Source organism: Typopeltis vanoorti, chromosome 25 (genome assembly GCF_054136105.1).
Source record: "Typopeltis vanoorti isolate ZY-2024b chromosome 25, IOZ_Tvanoo_1.0, whole genome shotgun sequence".
NCBI classification, from domain to species: Eukaryota; Metazoa; Arthropoda; class Arachnida; order Uropygi; family Thelyphonidae; genus Typopeltis; species Typopeltis vanoorti.
In genome coordinates, this window is record NC_143573.1 from 7,496,762 (window position 1) to 7,520,565 (window position 23,804).

Consider the following 23,804-nt stretch of genomic DNA (forward strand, 5'->3'; position numbering starts at 1 on the left):
TATAGCATGTCATAGCTGGCCTCACTACTGTCCTATAAATTTTGCCTTTCAGATTGATCGGCACCCTCTTATCACATAACACTCCAGCCATCTCCCTCCAGTTCCTCCAACCCACTTGTATCCTGCATCCCACTTCCTTCTCAACTCCTCCATCTTCTTCCATTGTTGAACCTAAGTGTCTAAAGTCTCTCAACTTCCTGATGACATTTCCTTCCAGCTCCAGATCTGTCTCCTGGCCGCCGCCGCTCACTGCGCAACACATATACTCTGTCTTACTTCTGCTCAGTCTCATACCTCTCTCTTCCAGTACTTTTCTCCATCTTTCCAGTTTAGTTCCCGCTTCTTCTCTTGAATCTACACACAGCAAGATGTCATCTGCATACAACATTGTCCAAGGCGCATCTTCTCTCACCTCCTCTGTTACCACCTCCATTACAATATTAAACAGAAACGGACTTAATGCTGACCCTTGATGCAAGCCAACTGTTACTTGAAAACTTTCTGCCTGTCCCAAACAGGTCCGAACACTTGTCTTCACATTTCTGTACATTTCCCGCACCAACCTGACATATTTCTGCGGCACCTTCTTCTCCCTCAGACACCTCCAGACTTCTTGCCTTGGCACTCTATCGTATGCTTTCTCCAGATCAATGAATACCAGATGTAGTTCCCTTTGTTTCTCTCGATATTTTTCCATCATCTGTCGTAACCCAAAGATAGCATCTGTTGTTGATCTACCAGGCATGAAGCCAAATTGTTCCTTTGCAATCTCCACCTCCTTCCTCAATCTACCATCAAGAACCCTTTCTAGGATCTTCATTGTGTGGGACATCAACTTTATTCCTCTGTAATTTTTACAGTCTTGTGCATCCCCTTTACCCTTGTAGATGGGAACAAGAGTACTCTCCCTCCATTCATCGGGTATATTTTCCTGTTGGCAAACTTTCATGAACAGGTCCACACAGCAGGTCAATTCCCTCTTCCCCCAGTGCCTTCCATGCCTCCACTGGAATTCTGTCGGGGCCCACCGATTTTACATTCCTCATCCTCTTCATGGCCTCCGTCACTTCCATTCTACTGATGTTCTGTACCATCCCCTCTGTGAGTCCTTGCATTTTCCTCATTCAAAAGTCCCTCAAAGTATATTTTCCATCTGTTTCTTATGTCCACATCCCTCCATAATACTCTTCCTTCAGTATCTTTGATCTGCCTCACATGTAAGATGTCCTTTGCTGCTTTATTTCTACATTTCGCTAGTTGGTAAATTTTTCTCTGTCCTTCCTTTGTTTCTAATTGATCATACAGATCTTGATATGCCATGGCCTTCGCCTGTGCCACAACTCTCTTGGCTTCTTGCTTTCTCTCTTTGTACACCTCTCTGCCCTCTTCCACTCTTGACTCATCCCACTTCTGCTTTTCCTTCCTCTTAGCTGTCACTGCCACTTGTACATCATTATTCCACCACCAACCCTCCTTCTGCTCTCTAATCTTTCCAGATGTTTCACCAAGCACCTCGATTGCACAGCTCATGATTACTTTTGAGTTATGTTTCCACCAATCTTGTACACTTTCCAGTCCATCCAAAATCCTCTCTAACACCCTCTCCCTAAAACGATTCCTCACACTCTCCTCTTTTAAGTGAAACCACTTAATTGTCTTCATCCCATGGCATCCAGAAGTTCTTATCTTCGATCTTATTTTAAGGTCTGTGCACAGCAGTCGGTGTTGCTACTTGATCTGTTGGAATTACTTTACAATTTGTCACAACCTTAAGATGTTTTCTTCTAGTCAAAATGTAGTCAATTTGTGAGCTGTTGTTACCACTCCTAAATGTTATCAAATGTTCTTCCTTCTTGTAGAAAAACGAGTTCACAATTGCCAGATCAAACGCTACTGCAAAGTCCACAACCCCCTCTCCTTCCTGGTTCATCATTCCTACTCCATGGCTACAATGCACCCCTTCACAGTCTCTATTCTGTCTCCCTATCACCATCTCGTTTTCTTCCAGTTCTCTCATTTCTTCATCTAACACGTTCCAGAACTCATCTTTCTTCTCTGCTGTACAGCCAACTTGCAGGGCATATACACATAATATGACCACCCGCTAAAAGAGCCAAGCTAATAATAATTGCAAAAGTTGATTTCTGCTCAGGACATCTTTAATTAACTTAATTAAAATGGCAACTTTAAGTGTTCAAATAAATTTTACTTTAAATCCATAATATGGATAAGTTGATTAATTTAAAAATGAAAGAATTCAGAAGATGGTGAAAATTCAAATAGTAGAGGCAATTTGATTTTGACATTGCTGTGAAAAAGAGAATGGTCTTTTGTGTAACAAAGTTTTTAGTGATTAAAAAACTATAAACAACACTAACAATTTTTACAGTAAATTTGATGTAAAATGAAGTTGATAGCCAAAATTGGTTTAATGAAATTAACAGCCTCAAAGCACAACTTTTATGAACAAAAGAGGCCAAAAAAATTTTTTTTATCATCAATGGAAATAGTTACGTTGGCTAACTATAAAGTAGCTTGAATTCAAGCTCAAAAAACATTTTTTAATGCTGAATTTGTAAAAGAAATATTGATTGTGGTTACTGAAACTCTGTTGGAGAATTATGATTCAAAAAGATATTTTTCAATAGGTAAATAATTTACAATTAAGTCTAAGAACAACTATCCACAGAATTCTAAAATCAGTGAAAGACAGAAAATGGGTTGCTTAAACAACTAAAAGAACTATTTTTCTTTTGCACTAGATGTTAGTGACACTGCATAGTTGATATTTTGGGTTTGATATACAACTTCAGATCTTCAAGTTCTTTGGCATTTGTGGATTACGAGATTGAACATGTGGAAAAGACATCTTTGAAAACTCTTCAAATGTTAGAAAAAAATTTCATCTGGATTAAACAAAAGTTTTTTTTTCCCAAAAGACAGTGCTCCTGCCATGATTGGGGTGAAATTAGGATTTCTCTCTCTTTTGAAGGCAGCATTTAAATGAAAGCAATGTGAGGTACACGCTGCCATCTTTCCATTGAATTTTGCATCGGGAAAATTTATGCTCAGATGTCTAAAAGTGATGAATTGAAAAATCTGAATTATATAACAAGTGGAAACTATCTTATTCATCAACAGTTTGTCGCGTCTTTGAAGAAAAGTGGTTACTGCACTTTTGATCTTCCTGATTTTACAAATGCAAGATGGTTAAGTAGAGGAAAAGTCTTGGAACAATTTACTTCATATAAAAAAGAGTATCTTGTTGAAAAAGATACAACTTGTTATGATCTCTTATTTTGGTCTAATTTTATTTTGTTTGCTTGTCCTTTATTATAATTTAATTATATGGAGATCTATGTGTACTTCTGCTGCTTAAATTGTCACATGCGCGAATTAAATTAACAAAGGGATTGTCTCTGAGTAGAGCCAATTCCTTAGTTGCAAATATCTGGAGTTACCTCCTCTTAAGGTCCTGGGAAAATTTATTTGTTCCGCTGCGCCACCCAGAGCCCTTAGATTGGAAAACTTCTTAGTCAAGGAGTGTACTCTCAGAAAGGCACTTGATCAATCGTTCTACACATATATATACCTAGTTTCCAAATATCCATACCTTCTGTATTTAACCTTGTTTGCAGTCGTGGTCTTAACTAAACAATTAACTTCTGCTTAGGTCTGAATTTAATGAGTTCACTGGTTCATTAAATCAGGCAATTAATTAGGTAAAAGCACAAGGGTTTATTAAGAAAATTCATATTATACATTTTAGCAAAATATTTACACTTAATTAAGCTAATGTATTCCGAGATTAGAGAAATGAACAAGTAATAAACTGTAATCTATACAGCAAGACCTTACCAAGAAACATTACTATCAAACTTTAGTGGTTTGCCTTTTCAATTCCTTTATCTACAATTTCCTTTCGGCATTAGTTTAATTATCTGTGCTTATGGTTATGCTATAACACATCAAACTTAATACATTACTAGATCTGAAACATTCATGCTTTTGAATATATATTACAGTCCTGCCTATAAATTAACTAGAGTTCTATTAATGAGTGTCCTTGTTCTCTAATACACAACAAGTCTTCTTTCCATACAAAAATAACTAAAGGTTTGTACTTTACCAGATCCATGATTTCATCAAGCTTTTTTCTCAACCTTTAATTTCTTGTCTTCAGTATATTAACTCTTTGTCTGGACTGTTGATTCTCCTGGGCCTGGCTTGGATCTCAGTATAATGATCTTTCCTCTCTGGTGTAGATGGGAATAGTTCAGCCTAGGTTGGTCCACATGGTACTGCACATCGCTAAGCTTACACAGGCTTTCTTAGCATGCTGACGAAACTGCACTCATTTAGCTCGCTACCTGGCCGCTACTTCTCCGTCTGTACACCACTATGTTGAACCTTTCATCCGCTCATCATCATGAATGACTCAGGTAGCGACCCTTGAATGACAGGCGCCTATGTCGAATCCAAGAGCAAGAACAAGAGAGCTTTGCTGGGTGGTCCCAGCTCTTATATCTCTATTGTTGTGTCCCATTCTCTTAAACCAGCTAATTCATATACTATACGTTCGGTCTTCCTTAAGGAGTCACGTGGCACCTCTAAAACACAAAGGGATTGCCTCAGGGTCAAGCCAAAACCAGAGTGACAGAGTCTTTGAAATCTTGTTTCTCGTAAAGCTCTAGGAGTAATTATTTTTAGCTGCGCCACCTAAAACAGTTAGATTAAGTAAAGGTCTCTTAATCAAGAAGTGATTTCAAAGATGTACTACACTGACTATTTATTTTGCAATCATGATCCACAATGTAATCTACTCTTTCCCGTTTAGGTTCGTATCTTTTGCAAGTGGTGCATCAGATTCTAACACTCAGACACTCAGATTAAACATAGCAAAGGTTTATTAAACACATTAAAACAGTTTACAATACAATGAAATTTCATACTAAATTTCAATACTAATCAGATAGGAATATATGTCATTTCAATAAGCAAGAACATTAAAGTAACTTCCTCAATCAATCATTTACAAACTGACAACCATAGAATGCTATATTCACATTCAACTTTCATATCTTATCTCATTACCCAGACTGAAACTTCTCAGCTTTCACTTAGCGTACACATTAATTTAACCTATATAGGAGTTGTCTCACTATACTTTCTAGTGTTAACGTGCTACAGTCCTGCTATAGTTAAATCAAAGTCCTCGATCCTTAATATCACTTAATTTCACTCTGTAACATCTTAGTAAATTACACACATAATATAGACAAAGAGTTTTCAACATTAACATGCACTAAGGTTTTTCAAAGTTGTTCCCTCTATTTCTGACTACTTTCTTCAGATCGATCTTCCTTCCTATTTATTTAATCGGTGTAGGGCCATGGATTTTTCCAATCATTCTGTGAGCCCACATGATCCCGGCTTGGTTGATCTATTCCAGATATAACGATCACATAAGGCGATTTCTCTTCCGTGGAATCTGCTATCTAGATGGCGAGTGTCTCTAAGGAATGCCAACACTCGAGCTGAGATATGTTCCTTCATTGTATGATCAGGATCGTGTAACTTCACCAGCACGTAAACGGCATTTTCTGCTACCGCTCACCGGACTCTGAACATAGCTTACCGCTGATCCTTCGTCTGAGTGCTTCCAGAAAGAGCCGCTCCTCCGTACTACCTTCTACCTGCCAGACGACCAATGACCACCAGCCAAGAGAGAGAAAAACCAAGAGAGCAAAGGAGGGGAAGGGGGGATTCCCCTAATCCTTTTATTTCATCTCTCCTATTGGCAATCCTTGTAACTCACTCAATGCGTAGAACTTCTCCACTGTGGGTCTCGCTTCGTCTCGTTTGTTTCTATTTTTTCTGACCGCAGTCCACCACGTGCCGTGAGCATGCAACAGCCTGGGGCAACTTCTCCTTCTGTTGGCATGCCCTTGCACTTTGAACTTTTGTTCACAGAAATTTTATGCAAGTCATTTCACAAGCATGTACTATTAATTCTAGTAATTTTATTATTAACTTATACCGTACTACTGGCCTTGCACAATCATGTAAATATTTCCTCTAACAATTTACAACCTCTTTTCTTTATGCTGTTTATAATTTTAACAGTATAATAGAACACAGAAACTAAGTAAATAATTAATTTATTAACTTGATGCTGGTTATAACACCAGCGAAATATCAGCATCAAGTTAATAAATTAATTATTTACTTAGTTTCTGTGTTCTATTATACCGTTAAAATAATAAACAGCATGTTCGACGAACACATAAGTCTGTCCACACTCTTTTCTTTATATTAACGTAATTTATATTTTATTATATGTATATAGCACATACTTAGAAGCAAGCACATTCCCCCCTTTTTTTCCTTGTTAAACACTGAATTCTTTAGAATCCCAATTTATCAAAGTTTAACACTACCCTTAATGGCACCCTTTTTGCATTGCATATTTCCACATGGTACCGAATTCTTTTGCGTGTGGGTCTTGCCTTCTCCTGTAGCATCTTCCGAGAACCATGCACGTGCAATGTGCCCTGTGCATAAGTGACTGCTTTAGGCTATTTCACTAATCTCAATGTCTGGCTTGCGAACTTTGAACTTGTATTACTACTTAGTTAAACATAATTTACAAAAATTTTCTTCCATTGCTAATATACAAAGATAAGTATTTATATATGAAATTACTAGTTATCAAAATTGGTCAAAATACGTTACTTTACAGATTTTTAAGTTATTCAAATTTTTACCTAGATACAGGCATATTCCCTTTGTGTTTTAAACTTGTTAAATCCCGAATGAGATAGTTCTTATTGAAATATCTTCATTCAAGATTTAACAAACTGAAATTTCCCTGAAAATGAAACTTTTTCATGGCAGTAGCACTGTGATTTGCACTTTCTGCGTAACATGATGGCTCGTTTGAATACAGAGTTCAGGGAAGAGGTAAAATAATAAGTAAGCAATCAGTCTATTTGTCAATTTCAATTAAAGTTAAAACTCCTTGCAGAACAATTCCAGGAGAAGGATTTAACACATTTTGCATCGTTGAATAGTTTTCTAGAAAATAATAAGGATACGATTTCTAGAAATACTGATGTTAAAGATGATTTCTATGTAAACTGGATCAAAAATCTATTTAAAATATTTGAATCACATTTCTCATCATCAAATTCCTGCCATGTACCCTCGAGAGGTGTACAGGATATGATAGTACTACATAAAAAAATTATATCAATACTAACTTCCTATCTACAATTTTCCTCCAAATCAGTCTGTTACTTGTCAAGACACCAACATTATCAGATCTTATATTTCTATCGTCTAAGGCACTTTGTACCGTATCAATCCACCTATATCTTGGTCTTCATCTGGGTCGTTTTGCTGCCAACCTGGCAGAGAACACTTGTTTTGCTAATCTTTCCTCGCCCATTCTGTTTAGGTGACCATACCACCTGAGATTAGCTCTGCTAACGCATTCCTGGATGCTGACAATATCAAGTTCTTTCCTAATATCCTCGTTTTTAATATGATATTGCCATTGATGCCATCTGTTCACGCCTCTAATCTTTCTCAGGACTCTCATATCTGCGGTTTCTAGTCTTTGCTCAAGCGTTTTACTTCTGACCCAGCTCTCAGATCCATAAGTTAAACTGGTTTGAACACTGTCTTGTATACAGCTAATTTAGTGTTCTGATTAATTTCTCTCTTATTCCATATGAATTTATTCAATTGACTTCCCACCATACCAGCAAAGCTGGTATGGTGGGAAGTCAATTGAATAAATTCATTTATTCATAAATTCTGTTCTATTTCATAAATTCTATTTCTATATTTAATTTACCATCTTCAGTAAAAATCGTGCCTAAGTAGCTGAAATGTTTTACTTGTTCCACAGGTTCTCCATTCACAACACAGTTGACATTTTCAATGATTCTGCCTATTTTCTTTGTCTTTGTATTGCTGACCTTCATACCATATCTATTACAACAGCTATTCAATATAGTCAGAGAATCATACAGATTTGTAACGGATTTATTTAGAAGTATAACATCATCCGCATAAAGCAAAGAGCTGAGATTAACATTTCCAATTTTGATATCATGTTTAATACCACTTTCCTTCATAATGTGATCCATATAGATAATGAATAACAGAGGGGATGATGTACATCCTTGTCTCACACCAGATTTAACATTAAACCATCTTCTGTACTTCCTTCAATTCTAACTGCTGACTTACAACTCGAATAAAGACTAAGTATTGCTTGATATAATGCCCCATTGACACCATATAACTGCAGCGTATCGAATAGTTTCTCTCTTGGCACCTTATCATATGCCTTTTCCAAATTGACAAAACTTAAATGCAGATCTTTGTTATATTCCCACGCTTTCTCGACTATTTGTCGTAAAGTGAAGATCTGATCCTGACAGCCTCTGTTTGGCCTGAATCCAACTTGTTCTTCACCAAGCTTTTCTTCCACAATTCTTCTCAACCGTTTCTCAAGTATACTTGCATAGATCTTGCCAGGAACACTCAGTAGGGAAATACCTCTATAATTCTCACATTCAGTTTTATTTCCCTTTTTATATATGGGTACTATGAGAGCTCTACTCCAATCATCGGGAATTCGTCCCTCTGTCCAGGCTTTTTGAACTATGCAGTGCAGCCACTGTAAGACTCTTATACCACCATACTTCAGCATTTCTGGTCGAATATCATTTACTCCTGCTGCCTTTCCACATTTCAAGCCTTTGATGGCTTTTTCTACTTCCAGTATGGATATGTATTCCTGCCTGCATGCCTGGTCAGTGTTTTTTACCACTGTGCTGTCATCACTGCTTGTTTCATATAGCAGTTTTTCAAAGTAATTACTCCATACTTCAAGGATATCTTTTTCTCCAGTTTTCATGTCACCTTTATCATCTCTAACTCCTTTTACAGCACTCTTTCCTCCATTCCTAAGCTTCTTCAACAACCTCCAGAATATTTTGCCACCTTCTTGATATTTATTTTCTATATTCTTGCCAAAGTCCTCCCATGACTTTTGTTTAGCTAGTTTTACACAGTGTTTAGCATTCTTGCATTTGTCTCTATATTCTCTAAGAGCACAAGCTGACTTATTTGCCAGGAACTTTTGATATGCTTTCTTCTTTTTCTTCACTGCCTCTGTAACTTCCTGTGTCCACCATGGAGTTCTGATTTTTCTATCCTCGCAGACAACCTCACCAAATGCCTCTCTGGCAGAATCAATCAATGTTTTCTTCAGAGTTTGCCACTGAATCTCCAAGGTTTGATTTCTGTTCTCAAACTCTTTCATTTTTCTTCAATAATCTTTGTGAATTTTAGTCTACAGTTCACATCTGAGAGCTGCTCAACTTTTATTCGTCTTAGAACTTTCTTACATGTTATTCTTTTCAATATGAAATTCAATTTTATCCTGCTCAAGACTAAATAGTGATCACTTCCAATTTCAAATCCTCTGTATACTCTGGTGTCCTGCACCAGGGAGAAAACATCACTATCAACAATAACATAATCAATGAGACTTTTCTTATTCCTAGCCTCTTCTATCCATGTGAATTTGTGCACATTTTTATGTTGGAACATGGTGTTAGTAATAACCAGTCCATGTCCTGAGCAGAAATCCAACAGATATTTGCCATTATTATTAGCTTTGCTCTTTTCTCCAAATTTTCCCAAAATATTTTTGTATGTCTCACAATCATTTCCTACTCTGCTATTTAGATCCCCAACAAGGACCAACTTTTCCTTTTTCATTGTGTCAGATACTTTCTCTAAATCCTCAAAAAATTCCTCCACTTCTACCTTAGTAGAACCTTCTGTGAGACCATAGGCACAAATAAGTCTCATTGTCCAATTCCCCATTCTGATATTTGCCCATATCACTCTACTTGAGCCTGCCTGCCATTCAAGAAGATTAGCCTCGTATTTTGTGTTGAATACTATGGCTACTCCTTCTTTTCCTTGATTGTCATTGCCTGAATATAACATTTTGTATTTATTGCTCAGAAAGATCTCACCAGTTTTGGTCTTTTTTGTTTCAGTCACCCCTATCATGTCAATCTGGTACTTATCTAATTCCTCAGCTAGCTCCATTTCTTTGCCATTCAGGCTTCTTACGTTGATAGTACCGATCTTTAACTCTGGTGATGTTGAGTTGGGGTTTGTTTTCAGATTTGTTCCAGTAGCTGACTTTTCGTTGTTCGCCCTGGTTTCCTGGCGAAAACAATGGGGGCCTTGTTTAACCGGGCGATGCCCCATGAAATTTTGTCATGTTGTACCATCATTTTTTATTTTGGTTTAACCAATAAGAATACAATTTGGTCAGCTAAATCCCAAATTGCCAGCCCATCCTCATTCGTTCAATATCCAAGTAGATACCCAACAGGGTGCACAACGAGAAGGCGAGGATTGGACATTAGGTCAGACGCTCTGGTCGGTTCTCCACATTCCTTTAAAGGCTATGTGGAGGTCTCCTCTCAGTTATACAGCTTTGACCCTTAAGCACCCCCATTTCTCAGAATCTGAAAATTTGAAATTACTTGATTTTTTGCATGATTCATTTTAAATTTGACTTAGTAAATTCCAGTAAGAAAATTACAATTTTGTTTTATTTTGAATAACCATGGATTTAAAGATGAGATGCTTTCCTGCAAACAGGGCCGTGCCAACCCGAGGGTGCAAGGGGTGCACCGCACCCAGGCGGCATTTTATGTAGCTAATATCTAATTTGGATTATACAATGCAGTATTCGGGGTGGCTGATAAAATTTTGCAACCGGGCAGCAAATACCCTTGGCGTGCCCCTGCCTGCAAAGTGTAGAACACATAAAAGGTAAATAAAAATGTTCTATCAAAGAAGTGTGGCTCACTATCCTGATAAATGCATCTTCCAAATTTAAAGATAGATTATTTTCCGTGTTTGGATCCACAACTGTATGCACGTCAACATTTTCTATGTTAGATTTTCTTATGTCTAGATACAGATCTCAGCTTACTGACATAAATTTAGAGGCACAGTTGAGATGCTCACTGAGTATAGATATTAAGCGAAATTTCACAAAACTGAATGAAAAACCAATTTCATATTGAAGGTTAGTTGCAATGCAATTATTTTGATTAAACTAACATGTTTCAATTTTTATTTATGCATAATGTGGTAAACATTGCTTTCATTTGGCATGAAGGCTCTGGACATTCCTTCATTCAAGATTAAATGGAAAAAGACAATTGTTTTGCAGAAGTTACTATTTAGATATCAGAGATTGTTTTTAGAATCACATCAGCTATGAAGCAGTACCAATCTGAATAAATATTGTTGCATTTATTTGCAAAAGATATGGGAGACAATCTCACTTCAAGACCATGTTTAATGTGAATTATCTTCATTTTTATCCAGCCCTAGATAGGACATTAGTTCCTTTTCAATTTGAATTATTTTGCAACAACTTTCTAATTAACTGCTATGTATATACCACATTTGTAAATTGCACTCTGAAGATAATGGTTGAAAATACAGTGAAATATTAGTTCAGTAAATCATTAAATAAACTGTACTGTGGAGCAGTGTTATAAATTTAATGAACTCTGCATTTATTATCATCATGCCAAAGGCATGCATTATATAGCCTAAAAGAAAAAGAACAAATTATTACAATTTGAAGTTGCTGCACTTCAGTGATAAGGATGTGTACTATATTGATGAAACTGTGCTTAAGAATGTAAATGAGATTTAAAACTGGTGGAGGAGAATATGGTCTACAGTGGTTTGAAGTTTAGAGGACACATTGCAAGTATTGCAAAGATAAAACTGCAACTGCTGATATGATGATGTGGATACTAACAAGTAAGGAGATGGTTGTACCATTGTATAAAGCATTGATCAGACCACACAGACTCAAATTTAGTCATAGTTTTCAATGTGAAAACAGCGGAGATGATCCAGAGACAAGTGACTAAAGCAATATCAGGACTAATTCTGGTGAAGTAAGTGGTAGAGAGAGAAAGATTGAGGGAAAGAAATGCAGAGCTTGGTGGATAGGCAGAAAAGAAATGGTATGATACATTTAAGTTAGTCAGGGAATTTTTTGATTGGACTAACACAGAGTGAGAGATTATAAAATGTGGAAGGTGAGAGAAAAAGTATGAGAGGCAATCTCTGGAAGTTGTGTAAAGATGATTGGTTGAAAATGAGAATAAAAAGTATTTTTTACATGGAATGATGGGTGAGTAGAATGCATTATGGGAATGTATTGTGAACTGGGAGCATGAATGTAAATTTAAGGTAAATGATAGATATATTGCTGAGACATCCCATGAACCTGGTGATTCGATGGAAGTTTGCTGAAACAATATCCAAATTTCCAATTTAATTAGCATATACAATTTACTTGAATCATTTTTAAACTAAGCTTCTTTAACTTTCTTGGCAGCAAAATCAATTTCAGTTCCGCATAGTTAAATTAAAATTGATGCATAAATAATGCTAATAGTATTGCAAAAAAAAACAGAGTGAAGGCTTACTAGTTGCATTCATTCAGTGATCAAAGTATATTTTTTGTAGGAATGATCTTTTAATTGCTCCACTTGCTCACAACACATTTCTACAGTAATCATGAGCAACTAAATTCCAATGAAATTCAAAATCCATAATGTTATTGGGGAAAAGAAAATTACTGATTTCCAAACATGAAGATATTTTGAAAAATATAAACTGACAAAGAAAATGGAGGACAAATCCATTTGTTCTGTAACTCCCCATATTACTCAAAATGAGTGAACAGCATTGAGAAATTTATTTAAAAAAAGGGTTAATTACTACTCTTCCACATATCTTAAGAAAAACTGAAAAGTTATGAAATTAAAAATTTAACTCACCTTAAATTTGTTTCCCTATGCTGTAGAAATTGACCTAGCTGATTACAAGCTCTTACCAGAAGATTGGGTTCACTAAAATAACGAAATTCATGATTGGATTCATTGTTACACTTTAATATAAAATTAAAAGCATTATTTTTCAACAAAATAAAGTGTATCTGACTTGAGAATAGATTCTGTTTGCTAGACAGAAATCTTTTATTTTTACTTTTTACAGTCAAGTACAGCATAAAAAATCAAGAAAAAAATCAATTATAATCCAGAACAAAGCAATGTGTTTTCACGATGACATTTTCCCGACATCACGATGGCATTTTTAAACATATACCCAGAGCTAAATAATTTAGCTCTCCATGTTACTGAAAATTACATGAAACAATATTCTTGCTTATTACAGAAGAATTTTTTTCTTATCTGTTAATTTGCCAGACAGCAGCTGATGGACAAACATTAAAGAGAAGTGCATGGCAAGGTAAAGTAGAGAGAAAGAAGATGACTAGTCATCCACAAGGGGAGGGAGGGAGCAGTATTGGCTGTTGTTATTTGTTTTTAATCATATAGGGAATGATTTGTAGAGAATACTCAGTTCTATGCAGATGGAAAACTGGGGAAAGCAGACAAGGTCATATTACTATAAAAAAGCTGTGCCTGCTGCTGGTGTTGATGGGAGAATACTTTATTCATCTCTTTACTGAAGACACCATTCAGCTATTTCTTCCCTTAATTCTCTTGAAATATTTATCCTAAAAGGTTCTAACCTGATCAGTTATTAATTCAATTAACTGTCCATCAAAAATATAAATAAATTTGCACTTGGATTACAAGCTTTTCTTCTACTTTACTTTATGAATAAAAGGATAAACATAAAAGGAATTACAATGACATCTCTTATCTTACACTGAATCATCCTAAAGTTCAGTTATGTTTTTCTACAAAACACTCACAGGTTATTTATTTTATGATTCCAGGGGCGAATTCGCCATGCTTACTATGCAAGTTCATTAATTGAGAAAGAAGCAATATTTATTTGTTAATAAATGCATGCATTTATAAGCATTCTGTTTAGGCTTTTATGTTTGTAGACAGAAGATGTCTTAAGCTTGAGCAGCAATAATTGAGCTTTGCGTTGTGTATCGAAGGCTGATGCTTACTTGTCTAGTCAAAGCTACCTTGGCTTGCTTGGTTGTAGGAGCTTCCAGGTCCTCGAAGCAGCACTGTGATTTCATGTGCGCGCATAGCCATTTCACGTCGTCTCACTCTGTTGCTTAAACACAGGCCTTACGCAGTCAACGTAGCTCTAGCCAGTGAGCTTCAGCCAAATTGCTTGGGAAAATTAAGTTACAACCAACTCTTTATGACGATGTTATTGACCAGTTCATAAAGAAGAACCGTAGGGTAGAATTTGTATTCAAGTAGCTAAGTTGAAAAAGATAGAATATCATTTGTAAAATAAATGTTGTATTTGTATGATTAAATGTACATAAATTTCTAAATATATAGTTTTAAATGGTCGGTAATTCATTATTCCGCTAATCAGACTTCAATCACAGCTCACTCCCTGAATGATAACAAGAGCAAGTGTGAATTTCAAGACAAGCATTCGCTCCAGTTTGATTCCTACTCACAAAAGGTTGTTGAGCCTAGTACAATACAGTGAATGAGCTAAGGTTTTTTTCCCCCCTATTTTTAATTTTTATTAATAAATATTAATTCATACTGCAAATACTAATTTTAAACTGCAAAATCACATGTGAGACAAAATTATTCTCTTTGTGCTGGACAACCCTGTCGTCTCATACAGAGATGAGAAGGTTTTTCATATTAAAAAATGAACATGTACTGCGAATATACAATGAAATTATAGCAGCTCACCATAAGTGAGCTGAATGTAGGGTGTTAGGAACAGCCTAAGGGACAGAGAATCTAGATCTAGGGCTACCTAGGTAGAGCTTGATTCAGGCAGTTAGAACGGTAAAAATCTGATCTAGGAAAGAAAAAAATTAAAACTTACATTTGGAACTATAAATAGGAGCTTAAGATGGGAAGACGCCAGTAAGAGACCCAAGGACCACACAAAATGGTTCCAAGAGCATTCCAACTTGGATGTTGAAGATCTGTTCTAATTTTAAGGTCAAACACAAGAATGTAAACCAATACATAGTAGTTCCTTGGGTATGGTACATATACTAAATGTTAAAAAATAGTCTCTTTGAACTTATGATTTCTATGTAATAAAGATGTCTTACTTCATCTGATCCTATGCTAAAAAGAGTATCCAGAGCATGATCAGCCAATCCCAAATTGTCATTCATATGATTGCAAAGGTAATTTTTGTGTTCTTCAAGGCAAATGTCACCTGATCTGCCAGTGCAAAAGATTTACATTCCGAGATGTTCAAAAGAACGCAGTTGATCTTTAGAACATATGAAGGTAGATAGCTGCATGAAATGTTTGAAAGTGGCATAGAGGATCATATTTGGAGAACTTTGGCTATTTTTTTCTGATATATCCTTAACAGATAAGATGGGAATGGTTTTACTGTGATCCTGTGTGTTGGGAAAATAAGGGAGCATGGATTATTTCATCCATTTTATAGAGCCATTGGCTAAAAAAAGATGTTCAAGGGTCTGAATCTCAGTTTCAAGGGCGTGTCATTTAAACAAATATCCTTGGCTCAGTGAGTACATGTTTTGAGGATGCCATACTGTTGGGAAGGATGGTGGTGTGATTGTTTATGTAAATATCTTCCTGTATGAGTGGGTTTTCTGTCAATGGAGAATAATGAGCCATTAGGAAGTTGTGTCACTAACATATCAGCTAGCTATCTTCCAGTGGCGTAACATGCCCATTTCGATTGGGTGTGCTGTTGTGGCTTTTGCAACACGTGCTACAAAATCATACATCAATAGTTTAAAACCATCATACATCAATAAAAATATGACCATATTTTTATTGATGTATGAAGGTTTTAAGAGTGTATAGCACATCAGTGTTCATCTTAATTGCTCTAATGCAGCGATTTTCAATCTTTTTTCATAATATGGCACACCTACACCAATTATTAAAATTCTGCGGCATACTAAAAATATTTTAATTTTTGAAGATCTGGCAAAAAATAGGCATAAGTTTGATTGATTTATACACACAAGATATTAATAATAGTAATTACTTATCCTTTTTGCTCCAAAAAAAAAATTTTAACTACATTTTTGACATTTTGAGAAAGAAAAACAACACTCAAAATTATTTTTAAAAATTTTTATTGATTTTTTCAAATGAATATTAAATGTATTAAATAATATACATACTTGCAGTTAATTTTAATGAGATATCTGAGCTTCATGTTGTTTCAGAATGTCTTTTGTGCGAGGTCGAATTTTAGATAGGTATACTCTTAAATCATCTTCCAAGGCTTCCAGCTGCATCTATTTTTGTTCTTAATAATATTCATTGTGAAAGCTTGATTTGCACAAATATGACATGGAGAATGGACATAGTACTTCTATTGCTTTTTTGGTAATATTGCGAAATTCACTTCTTAGAGATAACCAAAACGAAGTAGTATCTATTGTAGAATGTTTTAGTTTTAAACCTCTGTCATTTCTTATATCTGTTAATTTGTCCTCTTCTGTAATCTTTAAATTTCCCAATTTACACGTACTTAAGACAAATAGATCTCTTATCCAATCGAAGGATGATATGTCAAGTGAGGAAAATAGTTTTCAATATTTGTATTTAGTAATCTTAAGGTTTGTAAAATTAGATCTATTAGATTTTCATTTAGTTTGCGCTTTTTTTGTTTTTTCAAAGACATTCACTGCATTTTCTTTTCTGATTCTTTCTTCCCAAAGCATCAGTTTTTCCTTGAATGCGTTAATTTTGTCAGTGGAAATAAGAGTGTTTTCACAGTCTTCCTGCATACTTTTATTAAGTGTATTTAAAGACTGAAATAAATCAGCAAGAAATGCAACTTTACTGCACCAAAGCTCGTCACTAAGAAAATCTGATAAAACTCAGATTGTCGAGTTGTCAAAAAAATTAGAATTTCCACTTTTAGTTCATAAAATCTTGATGAAACTCGTCCATGAGATAACCATCTCACTTCTGTATGTATTAACAACAGTGTGTAAGAAGCTTCCATTGAGGAGCATAGTGCTGCAAACAATCTCGACTGTAACGGCCTGGCTTTTATATAATTGACAATTTTGATAGTCTCATCTAGTACTTTAAGCTCAGGTACCAATGATTTTGACGCTAATACTTCTCTTGGAGAAAACAATGTGTAAAAATAATTCTAGGATTCTTATTTTGAGCCAGTGTAACAAATGCTTTTACGTTTCCTGACATTAAGCAGTCACCATCCGTGCAAATAGTGATGCAAGAATACCAAGACAAGTTATGGCAATTCAAGTAATTATCAACAACATCAAAAATATCTTGGCCCTTCTTTGTTTCCAGGAGTGGCCGACAAAATAAAATAATCATCAAATTCCAGCCATATACCCTCATGGGGTGTACAGGATATGATAGTATTACATGAAAAATTTACATCATTAATAACCTCCTATCGACAATTTTCCTCCAAATCAGTCTGTTACTTGTCAAGACTAACATTATCAGATCTTTTATTTCTATTGTCTAAGGCACTTTGTACCATAACAATCGACCTATATCTTGGTCTTCCTCTGGGTCATTTTCCTGCCAACCTGGCAGAGAACACTTGTTTTGCTCATCTTTCCTCGCCAATTCTGTTTAAGTGACCATATCACCTGAGATTAGCTCTGCTAACGAATTCCTGGATGCTGAACAATGTGATATCAATGTGGCATCAATGACAATATGATATTGTCATTGATGCCATCTGTTCATGCTTCTGATCTTCTCAAGACTCTCGTATCTGCAGTCTCTAGTCTTTGGTTAAGTGCTTTACTTCTGACCTAGCTCTCAGAACCATAAGTTAAAACTGGTTGAACACTGTCTTGTATACTAATTTAGTGTTCTGACTAATTTCTCTCTTATTCCATATGAATTTATTCAACTGACTTGACTTCCTACCATACCAGTCTTGTTGATTCTGTTGTCTATTTCCATATTTAATTTACCATTTTCACTAAAAATCATGCCTAAGTAGCTGAAATGTTTTACCTGTTCCACAGGTTCTCCATTCACAACACAGTTGACATTTTCAATGATTCTGCCTATTTTCACTGTCTTTGTATTGCTGACCTTCATACCATATCTATTATAACAGTTATTCAATTTAGTCAGGAAATCTTGCAGACTTATAGCAGATTTATTTAGAAGTACAACATCGTCTGCATAAAGCAAAGAGCTAACATTAACATCTCCAATTTTGATATCAGGTTTAATACCACTTTCCTTCATAATATGATCCATATAGATAATGTACATCCTTGTCTCACACCAGATTTAACATTAAACCATCTTCCAGTACTTCTTCCAATCCTAACTGCTGATTTACTACTCAAATAAAGACTAAGTATTGCTTGATATAATGCCCCGTTGACACCATATAACTGCAGCATATCAAATAGCATCTCTTTTGGCACCTTGTGATATGCCTTTTCCAGATTGACAAAACTTAAATACAGATCTCCGTTATATTCCCATGATTTCTTGACTATTTGTCGTAAAGTGAAGATCTGATCCTGACAGCCACTATTTGGCTTAAATTCAGCTTGTTCTTCACCAAGCTTTTCTTCCACAATTCTTCTCAACCATTTCTCAAGTATACTTGAGTGCCAGGGGAACGGTCGTATTTTCAGGGAGCTCCCGAAAGCTAAGTACAATTTTGAATGGAAATTAGAATAAATATTAAAAATCATAACGTAATATTGTCTAAATTTGGTGGCTTGTTGTGTCTGTGTGATTTTGGTGTAAATTCCGTAAATTAATTTAGTCTTTAACGATACGTTTCATATATTTGAATATGGCGCCAATGCGACGTAAGATAATGGCGTCCAAAAATACGACGCCATTGTTCAAAAACTGTAGTGTGAGAGAGTTTGTCCGGTGTGAGGTGTGTGGAATGTATGCATTCCCGAATGAGTCTGGAGTATGGGTTGAAAGTGATAGTGGTGGGAGAATGTGTAGAAAGTGTATGCAAAGTGAGGAGTCGAAGTATGTGTCAGGTTGTGAGACAGTTATGGTTGAAGAAAGCCAGAATGCGAGTGAAAATAGTGGTTCGATAGGGAATTGCGGTGTTCAAGATGGCAATGTGAGCGGTGATCTAAGAAAGAGTGAGAGCAATTATACAGAAAGAGAAAATGGTTTGAATGATAAAAAAAATGAGGAATTATTTGTAGGAAGTGAGATCGCTAGGCTGCGCGCAGTGATACAAGATGCGCAGCGGCAATTAGAGCACCTGAAAAACTCTTTCCAGAGTGATTCGGCTAACGGAAATAAACAGCGTGGGCGAGTTTCCGAAATGAAGGAGAGAGTATTGTATGGTGACTCATTATTAAGAGGAGTAATAGATGGGAGTGTAACTAAATCGTACTTGCCGGGTGCGAAATTTAAGGATGTAAGTGAGAGCATTAGAGTGCAAAAACAGAGGGTGAAAGAAATAATTGTGGCTGGTACGAATGAATTGAAAGGTGATAAATTTTTTATGATAGAGGACTTGAAAGTATTGTTAAAGGTAGCGAAAGAAAAGAGTGACAGAGTTAGAATGGTGAGTCTGTTACCGCAGTATGACAGAGAGGAGTTTAGAAGGAGGGCCATAATCGCAAATGATATTATGCGCAGGTTATGCGGACAGTGTGGTGTGGAATTTGTGGACGTGTGGAATGAGTTTGATGGGCGAAAGGACTTATACAAGATGGATGGACTGCATTTGAATGGACTTGGTGTGCGGAGACTGGAAAAAGTGTTGCTGAATGAAGTGAAAATGGATGTGCAGAACCAGGGAAACTAGAACTACCAAGGAGGGGGGGAAGTGGATATCCAGACATCAGTGAGACAGTTGAGTGTAAAAATGTATATAATGTACCTGAGCCAGCAATAAGGACAAAAAATGGGAATGGGATAGTTAGAATAACGCATCAATATAGGGGTGGGACAAAGGGAACACTGCAATTCATGTATACTAATGCCAGTAGTATTAGGAACAAGAAGGAAGAATTTTTGGCCTTGATTGGCTCTTCCTGGCCACAGGTTATTGGCATTAGTGAAACATGGCTGACGGAAGATGATATAGTTAGTGGGATAGAATGTGTAGGTTATAGTATGTTTAGGAGGGACAGAGAGAATAAAATTGGGGGAGGGGTGTTATTGATGATAGCTGATGAACTGCAGCCAAGGAGAATTGAAGTATTGCAGGATAGTGAAAGGAGCTCATTTGAGGCTATTTAGTGCGAGATTGATACTGGCAGAATAAAACATACAGTTTGGTGCTGCTATAGACCAGGTGATGGAATAAATGGTGGAGATGGTATGCATAAACAAATTGATGAAATGAGTGGAAGGAGGGTAATTATTATGGGGGATTTCAACTATGGTAACATTGATTGGAAGGAGGAGAGGACACATGTGAGGAAGGAAATGGATTTTATTCAATTATTAAGGGATAACTATCTGAAACAGCATGTAATTGAAAATACTAGGGGTGTGAGAGTGCTTGACCTGGTAATAGTATCTGAGAATTTGACTGTAATGAATATGACCATGTTGCCACCTATTGGTGAGAGTGATCATAAGGTCTTGACCTGGGAGGTGGCTAAAGGTGTGAAATTTGTGATTAAGACATGGTATATGTGGAATTACCGTGCTGGCAAGTATGACAAGCTTAGGAGATTGCTTGGATCAGTGCCATGGCATGTAAAACTGCAAGGGCTGGACGTCGATAGAGCATGGGAAGTGATCAAAGAGCATTTACAGGAGGTTATGGCTGATTTGTATACCTAAGGTCCGAATAGTGAAACAAGGAGGGGTTAAATGGATGAATAACACCATTAAGCTTGAGCTGCAAAAAAAGAAACAACTATGGAGGGAATTTAAAGAAAGGGGTGACCTGCAGGCACACGAACGGTATAAAGTACAGGCTAGAAGGGTAACGAGTGTGGTAAAAACAGCAAAAGCCGATTATGAAAGGAAACTAGCTATGCAAGCAAAAGAGAATCCCAAACAGTTCTTTCAATATGCTGCAAGCAAGAAAAAACTGTACATGGCAAAATGATTTTAAGGAATGACGATGGTAAAGAGTTCACTGAACCAGTCGATATAGTGGAGTTACTGAGCGCGCACTTTGCAAAAGTATATCATCCAGGTGGTGACGTTGAAAAAATGAAGGAACCATTAGTTTATATGGGAATTGTGATGAATGAAGTGGAGGTGAATAGTCTATTACAGAACCTTAATGTGAATACATCTGTGGGATTGGATGGTATACCGGCACGGGTCTTGCATGAAGCGGCTAATGAATTATCAGTGCCCTTGACCATGTTGTTTAATCTGAGTCTCAGGTCTGGCTTAGTCCCGAAGACGTGGAAAGAGGGGAAAATAGTTCCACTGCATAAAGGAGGATCCAAGACTATGGTTGCAAATTACCGACCGATCAGCATATCAGGAGTCGTTGTCAAGGTCTTGGAGAAAGTAGTCAAGGGAAAAATACAGGAATGGATTGATGAAAATGAGATACTGTACAGAGGACAGCATGGCTTTGTGAAGGGTAGATCATGCCTCAGTAACTTGCTCAAGTTTTATAACAAGGTGACGGCTGAACTGGATAAGGGAAATGGGTTTACAGTGATACTGCTGGACTTGGCAAAGGCGTTTGACAGGATACCACATGGAATTCTAATCCGTAAACTACAACATATGGGAATGGATATAGGGTTGGTGAGATGGATAGCTGGGTGGTTGATGGAGAGATATCAAAGAGTAGTTTATTCAGGAGTAGAGTCCAAAAAACGGCCTGTGACTAGTGGTGTGCCACAGGGTTCTGTTCTTGGACCACTGCTGTTTAATCTGTTCATTAACGATATAGGGAATGGTCTAAGTGGGACAGTTCATTTGTTCGCTGATGATGCAAAGTTGGGTAGGGCGATAGTGAATGCAGAAGATGTCAAAGTCTTGCAAGATGACTTAGATTGGAGTTCTGGACTAAGGAGAATGGATGTCAATTTAATGTGACAAAATGTAAGGTTATGCATTTCGGAGTGAAAAGATTAGCAGCAGTATACCACATTGGTGGAACTGTACGCCAAGAGATTGATGAGGCCAGGGACTTGGGAGTGTTGGTGGATAGGGAGATGAAGTTTAGGGGGCACATTGCGAAAGTAGCTAAATCAGCTCATCAACTCACTTGGTTGTTGAAAAATACCTTGACGAGCAGAGAAAAACAAGTTATTGTACCTCTGTACCGAGCCCTGATAAGACCTCATCTCGACTACTGTGCCCAGATTTGGTCACCTCGGTTCCTTCTTGATGGGGAGGAGGTTGAGAGGATCCAGAGGCAAGTGACTAAGATGATAGCAGGTCTATGGAATGCACCATATGAGAACAGGTTGAGATTTGTGGGTTGCAGAAACTAGTTGATAGGCGAAAAAGGGGAGATATGATTGAGACATTCAAATTGCTAAAAGGATTCTATAGGATTAATTCAGATGATATTTTTGAGATCAGGACTGGTGGTGGGAAAACTAGGGGACACCCATGGAAGCTGGGCAAGAGCGTGGTTAGCAGGGGTGTTAGAGCTGGGTTCTTTACTTTTAGAGTGGTAAATGAGTGGAATGGGCTGCCAGAGTCTGTTGTGGGTGCTATGACAGTGAGCGAGTTCAAGGCAAGGTATGATAGATACTGTGAGAATGTTGAACAGCTGTGTGAACATGATGTTTAGGGCCTCCCTCGATGAGTCTAAGGACTCCTGGAGTAGCCCGTGGTAATAATAATAATAATACTGGCAGAAATCTTGCCAGGAACACTCAGTAGGGAAATACTTCTGTAATTCACACATTCAATTTTATTTCCCTTTTTATATATGGGTACTATTAGAGCTCTACTCCAATCATCAGGAATTCGTCCCTCTGTCCAGGCCTTCTGAACTATGCAGTGCAGCCACTGTAAGACTTTTATACCACCATACCTAAGCATTTCTGGTGGAATATCATCTACTCCTGCTGCCTTTCCACATTTCAAGCCTTTGATGGCTTTTTCTACTTCAAGTATGGATATGTATTCCTGACTCTATGCCTGTTGAGTGTTTTTTACCACTGTGCTATCACTGCTTGTTTCATTCAGCAATTTTTCGAAGTAATTACTCCATACTTCAAGGATATCTTTTTCTCCTGTTTTCATGTCACCTTTATCATCTCTAATTCCTTTTACAGCACTCCTTCCTCCATTTCTGAGCTTCAACAACCTCCAGAATATTTTGACACCTTCTTGATATTTATTTTCTATGTTCTTGCGTAAGTCCTCCCATGACTTTTGTTTAGCTAGTTTTACATAGTGTTTAGCTTCGAGCACAAGCTGACTTATTTGCCAGGAATTTTTGATATGCTTTCTTCTTTTCCTTCACTGCCTCTTTTACTTCCTGTGTCCACCATGGAGTTCTGATTTTTCTATCCTTGCAGACAACTTCTGGCTGAATCATTCAGGGTTTTCTTCAAGGTTTGCCACTGAATCTCCAAGGTTGGTTCCTGTTCTCAAACTCTTTCATTTTTTCTTCAATAATCTTTGTGTATTTTATCTTTGTCTACAGTTCACATTTGAGAGATGCTAACTTTTATTCACTTTAAAACTTTCTTACATGTTATTCTTTTAAATATGAAATTCAATTTTATCCTGCTCAAGACTAAATAGTGATCACTTCCAATTTCAAATCCTCTGTGCACTCTGGTGTCCTGCACCAGGGAGAAAACA

At 36.8% G+C, this 23,804-nt stretch overlaps 1 protein-coding gene across 1 annotated transcript in view; it reads right to left on the reverse strand.

The window, feature by feature from the left end:
• Window positions 1-23,804, reverse strand: part of LOC150092515 (AP-2 complex subunit alpha-like) — a 440,587-nt gene that overhangs the window by 223,114 nt on the left and 193,669 nt on the right. Inside the window, exon 10 of the mRNA XM_090414707.1 lies at window positions 12,921-12,992. Coding sequence (XP_090270833.1) covers window positions 12,921-12,992 — 72 coding nt within the window. The remainder of the gene's footprint in view (window positions 1-12,920; window positions 12,993-23,804) is intronic.